The 16137-nt window shown below is 38.1% G+C and overlaps 1 protein-coding gene across 2 annotated transcripts in view; it reads left to right on the top strand.

Moving 5' to 3' along the window:
• The window catches only part of LOC136866279 (uncharacterized), a 156769-nt gene that overhangs the window by 86607 nt on the left and 54025 nt on the right, over positions 1–16137 (top strand). For both annotated transcript variants that reach the window (XM_067143102.2, XM_067143101.2), the window contains exon 5: positions 12492–12579. In XM_067143102.2, coding sequence (XP_066999203.2) covers positions 12492–12579 — 88 coding nt within the window. The remainder of the gene's footprint in view (positions 1–12491; positions 12580–16137) is intronic.

The following is a 16137-nucleotide window of genomic DNA, read 5'->3' as shown; positions in this document are numbered from 1 at the left end:
TACTTAATTAATCAAAAATTCTCTTAGCTAAGCAACTAACTTACCAACTAGGCTACAATGAAAGAACTCATGATACATAAAATTGTAGAAAATAAACAAGATATTTATTGATTAAATATTGGACTATTAAACTGGAATTTTCTGCAAGGCATTACTTGACCTTGCATATTAACAAGTGTGGATTGTGAGTCAGCGCTGGCTCGTAGAAAGAGAAATAATATGTAGTCTTAAACTATCTAGATCAGTTCCTTCGTGAAATAAAATTTGCGTATGTACATATTTACAATCGATCACTGGACATCTAAGGTTCATACTGCAGTTAAGTCATAGATACAATACCAACACAATCAAGTTGTTATGAGAGCTCATTTGCTTTAAGATTAATTAAACAAGTCTGAATTAAACATACGGTTAAGCTGAAATGTCTATGAAGTCCACTAATAAGCGCAAACTTGAAATTGAACCAAATTATAACTTTAAATTGCAGGACTAAACTGTATATCACAGATATATTTAATGGCCAATCATATTAGAATTGAGCGTTGAGAATATTAAATAGTAAATCTTAGCTGATAAGTAAACTCGAATAAGTAAATCTAGATGCGTAAATTTAATTGCATAAATCCATATGAATAAATCCCTATTAATAAATCCGAACTCGTGCTTTATTGCTACGTTCTCGTTGTGCATGGATAACTACTTACGAACTAAGGCATTTGTTCCTAGTGCCTGTTAAATTCGGCTCCTACTCTAACATTTCCCTAGCTGTAGTTCGTTGAGAAAATGCAAGTTCAAACAGAGAATATGTTAATCTATTCATCTATCTAACTAACTTCAACATAATCTTTGGCTGTCATACACATGTCTTTTAGGCTCAATGTCCCTTTCCTTCGTTATATTCCATAACATTCTACTTCAATGCAAGCTATTTTATTCATATGCAGTTACAATGCAAGCGCTATGTCGCTGTATTCAGAAGCATAATATCATATTTATCGGTGTCGTGAATGCATTTGGTCAAATACAGCTATAAAACGTATCGTTGTATTCAGATATTCATTACAGCACATCTAAAGTTGACATACGATCCCGTCACAAGCATAATTCTACAATAGGAAATTCTATTCATACCTTTGCTTAGGTCACTCCAGCGGTGTGGGCAATCTCACGTATACGAATCTAAAGAATGTAGTGTGGCATATCTTAAACTGCAGGCACTCAATGGCCCCTACGTAGTGCGTATAAAACTTCTCATATCACTATATAACTCATACGTTTCCTCAAGTTAGCACAATTGCAACCTTACTTCAACATCCATATAATATCTTAACATCGTAGCCTCAATATTAACTCGTCGCGTTCCCAAATACATGACCATGTCAAACTACCACACTATGTTTGTTAAAACAACATTTTAAAGTTGCTATATCTCATAACCTATGATTGAGTTCAATGCCCTTATTGCGTATCAAAAATAATGCGTGATTCCATATGTTTATTTTACACCGCGCGCAACCAATCATGACGTCGACTTGTAGCATTACCAATACGAAATCTCTGTAATCTGCCAGTATTTCATTACTATCAGCTGTTTTCCAAAATTATTTTTCAAACCTCACGCTACGTACGTGTATTTTGACCGATATATGATGACGTATATATCCAACACATTAGAATCTAATGCTGTATTGCTAAATCATGTAACTACGGACTTAAATATCTCACACTTCGCTGGTAACATTCACTTGCATTTCTTATATATCGGTTTATATTTAGCCCATCGGCACATGCCTAAGGCACATGTGTAAGGCAAACCAAAAATTATGTGATTAAATACTGTAAATGACTTAGCTCGCTCATGGTTGGTCCTGGTCCAGCTGTTCTGCTCCCAAATGGATGTAGTTGGGTCTGCGGTTAGGTCATGGGTTGAACATCTGGTACATCATCTGCTTCCTCATCACGGGATTGCTGTCTGTTTCCATTCGCCTTCCTCATCATGGTTTTACTTTACAGAAAAACAATATATATACAAATCTCCACCTTATCAATACAAATTTATTTTACATTAAGCAAGTAAATATAGTCAAATAGTCAAGACTAGTTTCGACCCCTAGTCTTGACTATTTGACTATATTTACTTGCTTAATGTAAAATAAATTTGTATTGATAAGGTGGAGATTTGTATATATATTGTTTTTCTGTAAAGTAATATCCATCAATACGGAAATGAAACTTATAAATAATAGTATTCCTCATCATGGCTCGATCGTATGGTTTCCCGTCGCCGTCCTCATCATGGCTCGGTCGTATGGCAAGATGTACTGGTCCCCAGCTCGGCCCATCATGTATATTTAGCACATCATCCTCGTGGTCTTCTTATCAGCAACTAAATTAAGGATTATAGTGCAGTGAACAGCCATTATATAATTCTTTTTGAAGTCTGTAATCCTTAAATTTATTATTTCCTTTGTGGCTCTCCGACGTATATCTTCGATCTCGTTGGTGTTGATTTCAGTGAATGTATCTCTGTCGGCCGCTTCTTGTAGATCTTGGGAAACTTATTTCTATTCTGATTCAATAATTCGAGATGTATCTCTTCTTGTATGAGATCCTTTTTTTAAATGCTGGTTTGGTCTCCCTTTGCAGAGTATAGATCAACTGCGCTCCGTATCCACCCACGCGTATCTCGTGGTACTTAGCTGATTCTTTTTTAATATCTCTAATCAACTCTGCTTATTTTTTTCGATGAATTGACTTGTTTTCTTCTCGTTTCCGACGCTTTTTCCTTTAGTATAGCTTCTGATCCTTTCTTCTTCCTCAAAAAAATTATACCGCGGTCGGTAGTTCCGTCTTCACTCTTCGTTGAGAAAAATTAAGATGGAGTTTTCTTAACAATCAAGTTTTCTAATTTTTTTTCGTAAAACAATACAGTAGACAGTCCACTGTCCGTTTCACCCTCAATACTCGACCGTTCCATGACGTGTATGGCCTTCTACGTCACCGCAACTGGTGTCTATTCTTTGCTTCCTATAGATTAAATGGGCCATACCTTCTTTCGGTGCCATTTTGAAAGCTGTCGCGGTGGTGTGAACGGGCACAACGTTTTGCAGAAAACTGTGCTCTGCGTCCTCAGAAGAATTCTCGACTGCCCTCGAGAAAGGCTTCTTAAACAATGACACTTTTGAATTTGGAATGTTATAATAGAAGTAGAAGTGGAAATGGTCCGTTCATTCATCACCAGATGGCACCCAGGATGTGGCACAACGCTAGTGTTGGAAGCGGAAGCTGACCAAACCATCACAATCAGCCTAAGCGGTTCACATAACGTGTTTGCGTAACATATGACAGATGTAAGACATAGACATAAGCCTGGAATGAAACAACTGGTGACGAGGAACATACGAATTTGGAAAACACCGAGACGAAATAACAACAGTGAAGAGGCAGGGAAGGGAACTACCTACGTAAATTCTTAATGGCTGGCAACCAGGTATTACTTAATTGATATCTGGTGTCCCTGTTGAAATTGTTAGGATTTCTGCGTATTTCCACAGCTTCCCGTATAATCCTGGACCTGTAGTGTCTAGTGTGGGTAAGAGCTCGAGCATCTTGGAAAATGACATCATGACCCGACGATAGAGCGTGCTCAGCTATTACTGATTTGTCAGGTTGGTTGAGACGAATATTACGTTCATGTTCTTTGATACGGGTACCAATGTACCGGCATGTTTGGCCGATGTATACTTTATCGCGCGTACAGGGAATTTCGTGTACCCCAGAATGTAAAAGTGGGGACAATTTGTCCTCGGTTTTACTCAGACTGTGAGCAATTTTAGTGGCGATGCCAAACACGGTTTTTATATTGTGTTTGTGGAGGACCTTGGCAATTCAATCTGTGGTGTTGTGAATGTAAGGCAAGTAGGCAGTTCCCTTCACTTCTTCCTTCTATGAGATTTGTTTGGTCGTTTCTCTGGGATGTAGGGCTCTATGAATCTGCAAATCGCTGTAACCATTACCCTACGCGACTTTGAGCGTGTCCATCTCCATTTGGATATGTGATGGCTCACAAATTCGTCTCGCCCTGTTGGCGAGTGTCGTGAGGATGCCTTGTTTTTGTGCTGGATGGTGGTGAGAATCTGCATGAAGATAGCGATTTGTGTGGGTAGGCTTACAATAGACGGTATGTCCTAAGGAGCCGTCCGGTTTCTTACTAGAACATCAAAGAAAGGAAGGCATCCGTCCGACTCCATCCCCATAGTGAATTTTATTGATGGATGTTGGTGACTTAGGTGGTCTAGAATTAGATGAAGTTTCTCAGGACCTTCTGTCCAGATCACAAATACATCATCAACATACCTCCACCATATCATAGGCTTGACGAGCGCAGAAACACTAGCCTCCTCCTCAAAATGCTCCATAAAGAAATGAACCACTACGGGCGAAAGTGGACTTCCCATAGCCACTCCGTCAGTCTGTTCGTAAAAATTCCCACCCCACAAGAAATAGCTGGACATCATGCAGTGGTAAAATAGCTTAGTAATGTCCTCAGGGAACAGGTGTTCAATGAGAGACTTGACCGAGTCAATTGGCACTTTAGTGAACAAGGACTTAACATCGAAACTCGCCAAAAGTGCATTAAGTTGTAGGGTTATGGTTGACAGCTTGTTAACGAAATACTGAGAGTCCCTGACGTATGATTCAGTACGTCCTATGTGTGGCTGAAGCAATCTGCTTAGGTATTTAGCCAGAGCATACGTAGGAGAACCTATCACACTAACAATAGGTCTGAGGGGAACAATTTTTTTTTATGGATCTTAGGCAATCCATATAATCTACGTGGCACTGCATCCCCCGGGGACAGATGTTTAGCCTCCTCTTTTGGAATTGAAGATTGCCTTAAGAGTTTCGCGGTGGCGTTGGACACACGAGTGGTGGGCTCACGTGAACTCAGTCTGTAGACAGGCTCTGACAATATAGCCGATATCTTATTCTTATACTCGTCAGTGTCCGTAACCACTGTCGCATTACCCTTATCAGCTGAGAGAATGGTCAGTTCAGAATCATCTCTAAGTTCCTTCAGAGCTCTCCTTTCGCCTCTTGTTAAATTAGGCGCGGGTACAACAGCAGACCTTATGAGTCTCATACATTTCTGTCTTAACTCCTCAGCCTCATCCGTAGGTAGCTTGTGGATGGCTGCCTCAGAGGAAGTAATTAACTCCTCAGTGGGAATTTTAGAGGGAGCAACAGCAAAATTAAGACCTCTAGCTGTCGCTAGGGTGAAAGTTCCCTTTGAGGATTATTGTAAGTAGTTACGTCTAAATATAAGGAAAGATCTTCATTGGAGTAATCACATGCATATGGTTGTAAATAAAGGGTACAGATCTCAGCACATGGTTATGAAGGTATTTAGGGGTTGTAGTAAGGATGTAAAGGAGAGGGCATATAAGTCTCTGGTAAGACCCCAACTAAAGTATGGTTACATTGTATGGGACCCTTACCAAGATTACGTGATTTAAGAACTGGAAAAAATCCAAAGAAAAGTAGCTTGACTTGTTCTGGGTGATTTACGACAAAAGAGTAGCGTTGTAAAAATGTTGCAAAGTTTGGGCTGGGAAGACTTGGGAGAAAGGAGACGAGCTGTCATTGGAGAGATGGCGTGGAATGACATCAGTAGACAAATAAGTGTGAGTGGTGTCTTTAAAAGTAGGAAGGATCACAATATGAACATAAAGTTGGAATTCAAGAGGACAAATTGGGGCAGATATTTGTTTTTTAGGAAGGGGAGTTAGGGAATGGAATAACTTACCAAGAGAGATGTTCAATAAATTTCCAATTTCTTTGCAATCGTTTAAGAAAAGGCTAGGAAAACAACAGATAGGGAATCTGCCACCTGGGTGACTGCCCTAAATGCAGATCAGTAGTGATTATGTAAATACCATTATTTGTTGAGTGGACCTGGAAGTTTGCTGCCATGTATTCATTTATACTTTATGCTAAGACTAATCTATAATATGAACCGTGTTCAGCCTACGGTTGCTGTATATCCTGAAAAAAAAAAAAAAAAAAAAAACAGTATTGTCCTAATTTTAGCATAAATTTTTAATTTCCTATCAATGTCCTCAATTTTTACTGTTATTGGAAGAAAGTTAAAGCTCCTCTCGGGAACTGCGTGTATAATTTGCTATGGTGCGTTTTTTCTGTCTTAAACTTTGAGTTTAAGTAATTTTCGAATTGAATCAAAATTTTGATTATTAACTTTCTTTGGTAAAGAGCAATAAAAGCCAATGGCATAGCAATTTTGAAACACTGGATTCTCTGGTAAAGAGCAATAAAGCCAGTGGCATAGCCATTTCGAAACACTGGATCTCGTGAGATCTCCAAAGTATTGTTGGAAGTGGTCATCACTTGGATAGGTAGCCCACATGAAGCTCAGGATGCATGATCATGGCCCCTGCCCAAGTTTGGGATACCAACCAGGTCGCCAATGTCCAAGTTTTGATAAGGCAATGGGATTTGGAGGTAAAGAGTAGTAGAGAAGGAATTTATCGCAGAGAGCACAGAGTTTGTGATCTGCTTCCAAAGTTGCAAGTTCTCTCTGTATGCTTGATTGTGAATCTCTTCTTCTCCTTCTTCCTCTTCTTGTTCCGAGAGTTTTCCTGCTGGTGCAGGGTCCACTGTTTTAATCTTGCCTTGCCATTTTGCATGATCTTGGGCGTCATCTGGTCTTAAACTCAGTCTTCATATCCGCATTTACTGTGTCATGCCAGCGCTGCTTTCGACGTCCACATTGACGTTGCCCATTCATTTCAAAGGAGTAGGTGAGATTGGCAACTGTTCCAGGAGCAGCACGCAGGACATGACCATGCTATTGGAGATGTTTTTCCCTTGCCTTCTCAGTGATAGTTGCAATTCCCATTTGCTGGCAAGCAGTGTCGTTTTTGACATGATGCAGTACTGTGATGCTCATCAACCAATGGAGCACATGCATTTCCTTGGTGTGTAATAGGCGCTCCATAGCTTTGTCAGCTGGTCAGCATTCAACACCGTACAAAGCTACAGGATGTACTGTCACACAGTATATTTTGGACTCCAGATGTAGTAACGTCCTTCTGTCACAGAATAGCCTGAGACTTCCCTCTGTCTCGTCCATGCTGCCTTTGTCCTACTTAGAAGTTCATCACCTATCCCACCATCAGTCTCTAGGCATGATCCTATATACCTGAAGCTTAACAGTCTTCGTTAAGGTCTCTCCATTGGCTTGGATGGAGCTGTTGCTTGGGATGGTTTCCAGGGATTTGGTCTCCTTTTTGTTCAGTGTAAGACTGAATTGAGGGAGATGGCTGTCTCAATTTTCAACTTGATGCTAATCCTCTTCTGGTGGTATCAGCAAGGGCAACATCATCTGCATATAAGAGAATCCAAGGGACACTCTATTGCATGTCCCTTGTGATTGTGTCCATGACGAGGACAAAGAGCAAATGGGGACAGTGCAGAGCTTTGGTGTACACCATCTTTCACCGGGAAGCTCTTCAAGGTGCCACTAGTTCAGTGTACATGACTTGTGATGTTCATGTATAGCATTTTGATCCAATTGATCAGCATTTCTGGTAGAACAGAGTCGATATGATATTGTGTTGCATTTTAGGATTACCTCATGAATAAAGATGTTCTATTAACAAAGATTTCACAATATGACTAGAATGACTGGTGGTTGAAAGAATTATTTATGTGTAAACATGTGTAACTGTACAAAATAAATCCAGTGTAATGTTATTTTGTCCTGCTATTTATCATCATCATCATCATCATCATCATAGAAACCCTCCAGTGTGCCGAGTAGGGTGTTAATCTGTTCAATAAGTGTCTCATAAAAAATCAAATTTAATGTTACAATATAATTTAAATGACATGATTATTTGTAGGTACAATAGGAGGTACAAAACGACTTGTAGAATTTCACATAAAAGTTAACCTGAATGTTTGTTATTGGTAGGCAACCCTAGTTCAGTCCAACTACTACTTCCCAAGGTTTATCATTGACATTGATTCTGAAAAGCTATGTTTACTGATATCTATGGATATACTGTATCATGTTTTCATTGTTGTATTACCCTGGATTGCTTATTGGCCTATTCTTTTTGTCAGCAGTGCTCTGCTGTCATCTGTTTGCTTGTTAATCTGTTCAGTAAGTGTCTCATAAAAAAATCAAATTTAAAGTTACAATATAATTTTGAACTAGCAGTTTTTCCTCTGGCTCCGCCCGCAATGTACAAAGTATGGTGTTGTTCGTTACTATCCTCACGGATGTATTTGCAAAGTTTTGAGTTAATGAAAGAAAGCACATGATGTGCTGTGGTAATAGAATGTAATATTATGTCAACAAAACACTTGAAAATACATCACACAAAGAAATTGAATTAAACATTCCTTGGAACAACACTACGCGCCGAACTGTTAAAAAGTCCTTCAAAGGTCCTTGTCATAGAGACAAATGTACTCATAACTTTTCTCTCAGAATCTGCCATTTTAAGAAGTTATTGCCTCAAAAGAAAGCGCTTGATCCACTGAGTGCTTTTAGACCAAAACGAACTGCGAACCTCAATTAGAACGAAAGATATGATTGCTTCAATGAGAAAAAATATTGAAGAAATGAGACGTCAAATTGAATGTGCACTCATAACTTTCCTCAGAATCAACTAATTTGAATAGCTAAGAGCTGAAATGAAAGAGCTTGATCCACTGAGTGTTCTTAGGCCAAAACGAACTTCGTACCTCAATCAGAACCGAAGATATGATTGCTTCAAAGAGACAAAAGTTGAAAAAATCAAATAATTTGAGGAAGGCGGGAGTTAAGTGATTTATAGTACCTGATAAATCTGTGCATGAATACCTTTCAGTTAAAAAGAGAATGAAGGAAATCGACCGGATAGAATGGCCAGACTGACTTTAGTTTTCCTAAATTTTTTTAATATATAGAAGACATGATATGCATTGCATTTCATGATTTCCTCATGAATAAAGATGTTCTATTAACAAAGATTTCACAATATATTAATTATACCTTTTTTCAAGAAGGGGCATAGACAGAAATGCGTTAACTACCGAGGAATTACACTGCTCTCTCATGGTCTAAAACTTGTGGAAAAAATCGTAGAGAGTAGATTAAGAGGATTGTAGAACCTTTATTGGAAGAGGAACAATATGGTTTTAGGCCCAGAACAACAACTTATCTTTGCCATCAGGATGTGAATGGAAAAGCACTGGGGAAAAAAGGGAATCCACTTTTTGTACTTTCCTAGACATCGAAAAGACTTACGATAGCATACCAAAGGAGCATACCTGGGAATGCCTAAAAGAGCTGGGGATTTGTGACAGTCTTAATACAAAAGTGAAGATGCTGTATGAAAACACCAGAAGTTGTGTGCAAGTAGGTTGCAGGCTGTCCACATGGTTTGAAATGAATAGAAGAGTACGGCAAGGCAGCAGGGCTTAGAAGCTTTCATCTTTGCAGACAACGTGGTGATCTCTCGGTGAAACCGAAAATGATTTGGAGGAAAGACTTCAGAAATGGAGTTGAGAGTTTGACATGATTTGAAAATCAGCATGGTTAAAACGGGTTGATAAAGATATAGAGGGGGGCCGATGACCTTCGATGTTAGGCCCCTTTAAACAACAAGCATCATCATCATCATCATCAAAGATATAGAGGGGAGATGACAAACCACAACTCAGACTAAATGACCCCAAACTGGACAGTGTTCCGAAGTTTAAGTACTTGGGTAGTATAGTAAAAGTCAACCTTGCAAAATACGAGGTGGACAACTGAATTAGTAAGGCAACTCAATTTTTTTACTGCCAAGTAAGACAACTGCTGTGGGATAAACAAGAGCCATTAAAGGCTAAGATGATATTATATAAATCCTATTACACATCCATCCTCGCGTATAGCCTGGAAACTACCACGTTAATGAGGCGAGACAACTCAAAACTTCAGGCTGCAGAAATGAAGTTCCTATGCACCATGATACAGAAGACCAGAAAGGACAAGATCAGGAACAAAAAAGTCCGAAAGGAGGTGGGATACCCTACTACAAAGGATCCAGGAAGCAAGACTGAAGTGGTTTGGCCATGTAAAAAGGATGAGTGCAAACAGGACTACAAGAAGGAAATATGGAAGAGAAATATGAGGAAGAAGGACCAGTGGGCAGACCCAGAGAAAAATGGACCGATCTAGTATAGAAAGATGTCAAGGAGATAGGACAAGATTATGATGATGATTTATTATTATTATTATTATTATTATTATTATTATTATTATTATTATTATTATTATTATTAATTATTATTATTCATAAAAGGCCATTGCTATTATGACAGCACTCAGCCTGCCTCTTTCAGGTTCATTCCAATTTCAACATTACTGTTATTTTATTACCATTTATTGGCCTATTCTTTTTTGAATACTGCACAACTTGGGGTTATTGTTATATTGAAGAGTGCTTGTCACTGAATATGTTTTGACAATGCCCATATCCATATCCTGAATTTGGATTTGAAGATGGGTACTCTTAAGCCAACATATCTATCAATAAAAATGAAACCTTGAAAAATAAGACATTAAAGTATTATCTGGATATCTCAGAGTTTGACTTTTCTGAATCACTTGGTAAATGGTCATCGAAAGTGTACTCATACACATGCAGAGCGATTGCATGCAACAATTGGTACAACAGCAAGCATTGTGTATGAGGGAGGATCAAATATAAACAAGATTTTATTTTTTATTTAAATTCATTTATTGAAAAACACAAGGCAATTACAATTTATTGTTCCACATAGTTTGCTGCTTTGGAAATGCATTTGTCACAGTGTATAGGCAGTTTTTTGATGCCCTCGCCGTAAAAGTAACAGGGTCGTGTCACCAGCCAGTTGCACATGAATTCTTCCACACACTTGTCATCTTCAAATCGTTGCCTTCCTAGAGCTTCTTTAAGCGGTCCAAAAAACTGGTTATCGCAGACCGGTAAGTCCGGACTGTAAGCAAGATGATAAAGTGTAGTCCAGTGTATTTTCTGTAGCTTGGAGACAGAGTTGTAGTATGGGGCCGCACATTGTCGTGGAGGAGGATGACTTGTCGAATCGGTTGGTCTCGTCTTTTGCGGCGATATGCAACCCTCGCCTTGTTCAACAGCTCGCAGTAGTAAGCAGGATTGATTTTGCGTTACTCATGCAAAAAATCAATCTGCAAAATGCCTCGCTGATCGAAAAAAACAATTGCGAAAACCTTGCCAGCTGACAGTCGAATCTTGGCTTTCACTGGTGTTGCCTCCCCTTTCCTCTGCCACTCCTTGCTGGGTTTGGATTCGGGAGTATAGTGGTGGACCCACGTTTCGTCGCAGGTGACGATCCGACTCAAAAATGTATCGCCTTCTTCCACAAACCTTGCTGTAAGACTCTAACCTCCAAACGTCTCAACTTTAGATTTTCATTCAAAAGGCGAGGGACCCATCTGGAACACACTTTACAGAACTGTAGGTCATTTCTGATGATTGTTTGACAGCTCCCATAACTGATTCAGGCTTGTTCTGCAATTTCTGATATTCTTGCCTGTTGATCGTCGTCAATATTGGCTTTAACTGCTCAAATGATTTTTTCTGTAATGCTGGTCTGACTACGGCGATCGTGTTGCTTATTTTCCACACGTTCTCGTCCTTCTTTGAACATTTTATGCCAGGCAAACACACGTATCCTTGACAATGTTCGATCACTGAACTGTGCAGTCAATCTCTGGCAAATTTCCGCCGCTGTAACTCCTTCACGAGCAAGAAATTTTATAATTATGTGTTGCGCAGTGGAGGGGTGCACCTGTTTCTCAGACATCGTGAAGGTTACTGACGAAACGGCAGGAAATATCTAATGGCACACTCTCCCCACTCCTAACGGCTCGCCTAAGCAAAGCAGAAGCGTGGGCCCAGTCCTATCAATTGTTGATGTTCAGGAACAAAAATCCTGTTTATATTTGATCGACCTTCATATTTCTAAGTTTTTGTACGCAACTATGACTTCTGCCATGTCATCACAAGACTCACAGTACATGGCTTTCATTACAAGCTATGTGTCAATCAAATGTTTTATCATTGGGTCCAGAATATTAGTGTGTTTGATGTAGCAAACAACTTACAAGGGAAGAACAGAATCTTTGGCAAAGTTTTATATTTAATAATAACCATATTATATCTATAATGTCTGTGAACATCATGTCATTAAAAATTTCTCATTGTATTCATTTTTATAGCTATTGGCTGCAATGAATATTTTATTCAATGATGACGATGATGATGATGATGATGATATTATTATTATTATTATTATTATTATTATTATTATTATTATTACTATTATTATTATTATTATTACTATTATTATTATTATTATTATTATTATTATTATTATTATTATTATTATTATTATTATTATTATTATTGGTTTAGGATATTGCTGTTGGTGAGGAGTTGCGAGTGTGGTACGCCAAGGAATATGCCGCCTGCATGGGAACTACCACTCTCCCTAAAGCAACAGGTAGAGTATATTTCTTGTCTTGTTCATTAATGATTATTCTTTTTTAGTTGTATGAATAATCTGTTATTGATATTGTTAATCTGTTCTTTTAAATATTCTAGCTGTAAAATTGGACAACTTAACCATTCATATTCATGCATATTGTCCAGATTTTCACCCAGAATTATCTGGAAGTAATGGGTTGTACTATATATGTATACTACAATCACCATCAACCCGTAAGCACACACGGTGCTCAAGGTTACTTTGTGCTTGCAAGGTATATGCATCCTTCAGTACTTTATGCAATGGTGTCCAGTTTGTGTCTGTAATCTTTAGTTATGTTTACCATTAAAATATAAATGATAGGATAGCAGAGATTGACTAAGTCATAAACTGTGATATATGTGGTTTAAGATTTCTCTTCTGCATAACATAACCCAATAAAAATCAGTTATAACATATGTAACTAAATTACTGCATATGCAGTAAAACTTCCTTACAGTGTTTCTGCAGGGGACGAGGAAAGAGAACTTGTTAAGCAAGAAAACATACTATTGAATATACAAATAAAAACTTTCAAACAGGGATATGGAAACACTTGATATGCTTTTTCGACATTGGTCATTTTATGTCATGTATGTGCTGGCACAGTGAAAGCTGTATCTATAGTTTCTAAAGATGAGAGGAGAGTATTAAAAGGTGTGAGAAACATAAGAGAACAAATATGAAAACCTCTTCCACTGCGGCTTATAAAATAATATCATATTGAAAGGTGTGATAAACCCCAGACAACCAATATGAAAACATTTGCACTGGGGCCCTTAAAAGTATCAGTTTTTTATTGCAGATTACACTCTTTTTAAAACAAATGTCATTTGAAGCCTTATATTTGCAACCAGTAGGCTGTTCATCATTGTTTTCTTGACACACTCTTCGATCATGAATTATTCATAGGATACAGTCTGCACCCCTCTGCTAGATAGATAGATAAATATGGTATGTGCTTGTGTTAGACCAGCGTATGTTATTCTTTTTGTATGCCCATGGCAGGGTTGGGCACAATGAGCACCGTGGAATAAATAACCTGAAAACATAACACATAGACATGCAAAAAGAAATCAAAAAATCAGTAGAAGCTCCAATCAACCAGGAGTGACGGGGTGATAAATAAATTACCTACCTATCATAGTTTGCGTGGACCGGGTCGAAAATGCCCGAAAAGAAAAGTCATGAACTGAACTCCAGCCTATTAAATCAAAAGGATAAAATTTAAAAGGCTGCCTCTCCAACTCCTTCAATAATAATGCCAAGTAGGAAACACAGAGTTTATTAAATAAACATAAGGAAACCAAAATAACATCAATGGCCACATGAAAATCAGAAACAAATAAAATAATGAACGAAAACAGGCCTTACGAGATCATCACACACAAACCTTTTCTCTACTATCATAGTGTCGTATCTAACCATAATAGGATCCAGTCAACAGGTTCAACCCTCATAATAAATATATGCAGAATATAGGGAAAGAAATTGTTACCTTAAGAACAAAATATCATTGTTGCATTATGCAGCCTTTGGCGCAAAGCAATATATTACTTGCATATTCATTTCAACAGGACGAGTATTTACCAAACATGACACACGGTCATAAAATAAAAATACAACTCAAAATAGTGGTTTCCAACGAACTTCACAAAAGGTGAAGACGAAAAGGTAAACATGACTGGGCCAAAATCAAAAATAAAAACACAAAAAGAAAAGGAGGGGTCACACTCAGGCATGGCGCCCGGGTTCAAGGATAAACAAGGCGTTACTAAAGAAATAGAAAGTCAGACACATACACCCAAAAAAAAGTTGCAAGTGGCTAAGAAAATGCTAAGATACGAACAAACACCACAGCTAGGCAATATGATATGCATCCTACATATCTCACTTTCGAACACACACACATTTAGTTAAAAGGGTCCAATGAACAGGGAATGTATAACAGCAAACAACGGTCAGGAAAAACTGCAGAAGTGTGGAAGTACGGTTCATAAATAATGTCTCACGTGGATTTGCAAGGCCAAACCCACACAGCATCGGAGGTCCAATTCACGTCATCAGTGTGTCTCTCATATACAACTCAAATACCTATGCAGTACCAGCCTCCCATGTAGTTGCTTTTCCGATACACAAACCCATAGCGGGGATATCGGGGAGCAAATTGGTTCATGAATAATACGATAGAGACCTCCACAAAATGAACCGTAGAATAAAGTTGATGTAACACGCTTCCAAGGCGCAACAGAGCTCATTCACTCAATACAGACACTCAATGAGAGTAAGACACAGATCAATGTGCCGAGTTGTGACACTAAGAAAAATATAGCTAATATAAATAATGTCATATGGACAACAACGATACAAGCTAAGATGGCCACAAAATAAATAAATAAATAAATAAATAAATAAATAAATAAGTAGATATGGAGATAAAATAGATGGTTGCCAAGCATAATGCCACGTGGTGATATAAAACAAACATAAGCCCAAGGCCAATGCCAAAACAGGGAAGAAGAATGGTGGAAGTATCATAAAAATAGTAAATTACCTTAATCAGGCCATTCACATAAGTTCAGTAAAGCACATTGGAAACCTCCGGGTAAAACGGTTGAAATAATGCTTGTAATAACAAGCCTTGAGAAATATCGTGTCACTCTCCATTACCTTTCACCAAGATATAACCAAAGAAGAAGAAGAAGAAGAGACATGGAAAAGCCAGACCAACAAGTTGGAATAGTGAGAGGCTATGTACATACTTCAGTGTGTCACTGCGCCAGCTTTATTATGCCGTTGCTCTTATGTTTTGACGATTTGTTTGACATATGGTGTGAATGGACGTATAAAGACTTAATGTACATATTTCAATGTGTAACTACACCAGTTTTAATGAATATGTCCTTGCTCATTTGTCTGTGATTTGTTTTATAGCTGATGATGACATTTAAATGTCGAAACCGATCCCATGTTAAATAAATGTTGTGAATAACATCTATACAACACGTAATTAGTATTGAATAGGTTGAACCTTATAAATAACTCATCTCTGTGTACAGTTAGAAGTCAAAGCCATGTCAATGAGTACACATGTGTCAGAAAGCAAGAAGTTTGACAGAAAAGCGAACTAGATAGATATAGAGCAGGCCAGGTATGGCACAGTCTTCCTACACCTCCTGTTAAAATGAGACCTTACCAGGTGATCAGCCAGGAAGGGCTCATTTTGAACAGAGTATACACCAACATAAAGCAACAACTAAACTAAACTTGCGCATGTATACTAAATCTAAAAATCTAAACTAAACTTAATAAAGACATACAATAAGGGACATTTTTCTCCAAATCGAGTTAAACCTGGTATAAATTAAAGCCGTTTAACTTTAGTATCTAGTTTAAACCTGCATCCATTTTCTCCATCAATTTCTGACAGTCGTTTAGTTTAAACTAATGTTGTCTCTCAAAGCTCAAGTCTGTGCTGCTGTTGGCTGCACTGAAAGAATAGTTGAAGACATGGTCGATTGGAATTGGCCAATT

This window comes from Anabrus simplex, chromosome 3 (genome assembly GCF_040414725.1).
Source record: "Anabrus simplex isolate iqAnaSimp1 chromosome 3, ASM4041472v1, whole genome shotgun sequence".
NCBI lineage: Eukaryota > Metazoa > Arthropoda > Insecta > Orthoptera > Tettigoniidae > Anabrus > Anabrus simplex.
Note: the sequence above shows the minus strand (reverse complement) of the source record. Positions and strands in the feature narration are given on the sequence as shown.